Here is a 2,049-nt window from a genome sequence, read left to right on the forward strand (position 1 = left end):
GAGACTTCTGCAGCTAGCTACACTGCCATTCAAGAGAAAGGGTGACATGAGACTGTTTCAGGCAATCTACTGCCAAAAAACTTTCTGGAGGATTCGATAGAGGTATGTATGTCATGAAGAAGTAAACTGAACTCAGATAGAAGGAAAAAGATGCAAGAAGGGTAAAGCAGCAAAGAAACTAATAAACATACAGGCAAATATGAACAAGCATAGATGCATAAAACAACAAAAACATTAACGATTCATCAGTGGGCATGAGAACAGGCAAGAACTACAAGTCTCAGCGGAAGCCACAGGTGAAACTGATGAGGGGTAACAGAGTTCAGGTGAAGGGTGAGAAAACACCTTGATTAGCCTTTGCTAATAAGAAGTTAAGGGCACATGTCAAAATTTAAAGTAACCACACTAAGATAGAAAAGAATATAGAAGAAAAACAATAAAAAAAGGGGAAATTTGATCAAAAAAAAAAAAAAAGCACAGAAAAGAGAATTAAACAGAAAGCATAAAACAGGAGAGTAAGAAACTCAAACATCATACTCCTAGTAATTTTACAGGGATCAACTCTGGCAATAAAGTCACAGACTTTCAGAGCAGGTGAGACCACACGCAGCTTGCACGTACAAAGATATACTCCCCAAAAATGGGCTCAGAGAGGCTGATGGTAAAAAGCTGGAAGAAGGATACCAAACAATCACTAATCAAAAGAAAACTGGGATGACATTGCCGTCAGACAAGTAAACGTTAAAGGCAGCAGCAGTCCATGGGAACGAAGGAGCACCCCCAGACAAGGCCAACACAACGGAGGAGCACCCCCAGACAAGGCCAACACAGCGGGCTCGCCAGCTGCAAGATCTCGACACACCGCTCGGCAATGGATCAAGGGCATAAAAATTGCGATGGATGATGGGACAGATATTCGCAGAGCACAATTAGCAAGCTCAATTTAACGGACTACCTCCAATTAGAGAACATCTATTCTTTTCAAGTAAACATGGAATGTTAAAAAAAAAAAAAAAGACCATGTTACAGTCTACAAAGAAAATTTCAACGAACGTCAGGCCGCCTGGACTGGGGCCCAGCTGGCAGCCCTTGAGAGAAATCTGACCCGCCGCCTGCTCTAGAGATAGCTGTCCTGGAAAGTGACCGTGCCTTGTCCCTTACCATCGTCTATGGCTGTGTCTGCTCTACAACAGCAAAACGGAGCAGCTACTCTGCAAGCTTAAAATATCCACTTCCTGGCATTTACAGACGTTTGCTGACCCCAGTCTATCATACAGACCGCATTATCTGACCACGAAGAATACAAACTCACACCATAAGGAAAATCTTAAACTCCTACATATGTGGAAAATTTACAACATACCATTAAAAAATAATAAAAAAAAAATCAAAATCAGACTAACGTTTAGAACTGCACAACGATAAAAGTCCTGTATCTAACACTCACAGGAGCTCACAGCTCAGGTAACAAGTATTTACATCAGAAAAGTTAAAAATTAACAACCTGAGCATCCAAAACAGCTGGAAAAGGAAAATAATTTTGAAGGAAATGAGAAAAAAAGCAGAAATTAATGGGGGAAAAAAAAAAAAGATAAAATAGAGGAATTAAGAAACCCAAAAGCTGCTTTTTAAAAATGGCATTAGATAAACCTTGGGGAAGACTAAGCGAGGGGGTAAACAGAGAAGGCACGAAGAACAGTAAGAATGACAGAAAGAGCAGAGAGAGAGGAACGAGAGCCCAGGAGATAAAGTTAATTAAAAGCGCTGGTAATGCACGATTTTAAAGATTCTGCCCAAAGACTGACAGTCGCTGTTAGCGTATATACCCTCGCATTCTGCAGACGCGCAAGACTCAGATTGGCCGTGTGAGACGAGAACCCGGTGGCTCGAACGCCTGAGGCAGCACCCCCATCGCCACTCTGCGCGGTGGCCCGCTAGCCCCCGGGGCTTACCTGAGGGATGCAGGGCCGACGGGTAGAAGTCCACCGGGGTCCGAGTGGGCGTGATCCGTGGGTCCATGTAGGAGGGCATCATCATCCACCTGGGGTC

At 43.4% G+C, this 2,049-nt stretch overlaps 1 protein-coding gene across 1 annotated transcript in view; it reads right to left on the bottom strand.

The window, feature by feature from the left end:
• Window positions 1-2,049, bottom strand: part of PRRC2B (proline rich coiled-coil 2B) — a 61,558-nt gene that overhangs the window by 26,747 nt on the left and 32,762 nt on the right. The window contains 1 exon segment of the mRNA XM_023536559.1: window positions 1,953-2,048. Coding sequence (XP_023392327.1) covers window positions 1,953-2,048 — 96 coding nt within the window.

The sequence above is a fragment of the Pteropus vampyrus genome, unplaced genomic scaffold (assembly GCF_000151845.1).
Source record: "Pteropus vampyrus isolate Shadow unplaced genomic scaffold, Pvam_2.0 Scaffold158, whole genome shotgun sequence".
NCBI classification, from domain to species: Eukaryota; Metazoa; Chordata; class Mammalia; order Chiroptera; family Pteropodidae; genus Pteropus; species Pteropus vampyrus.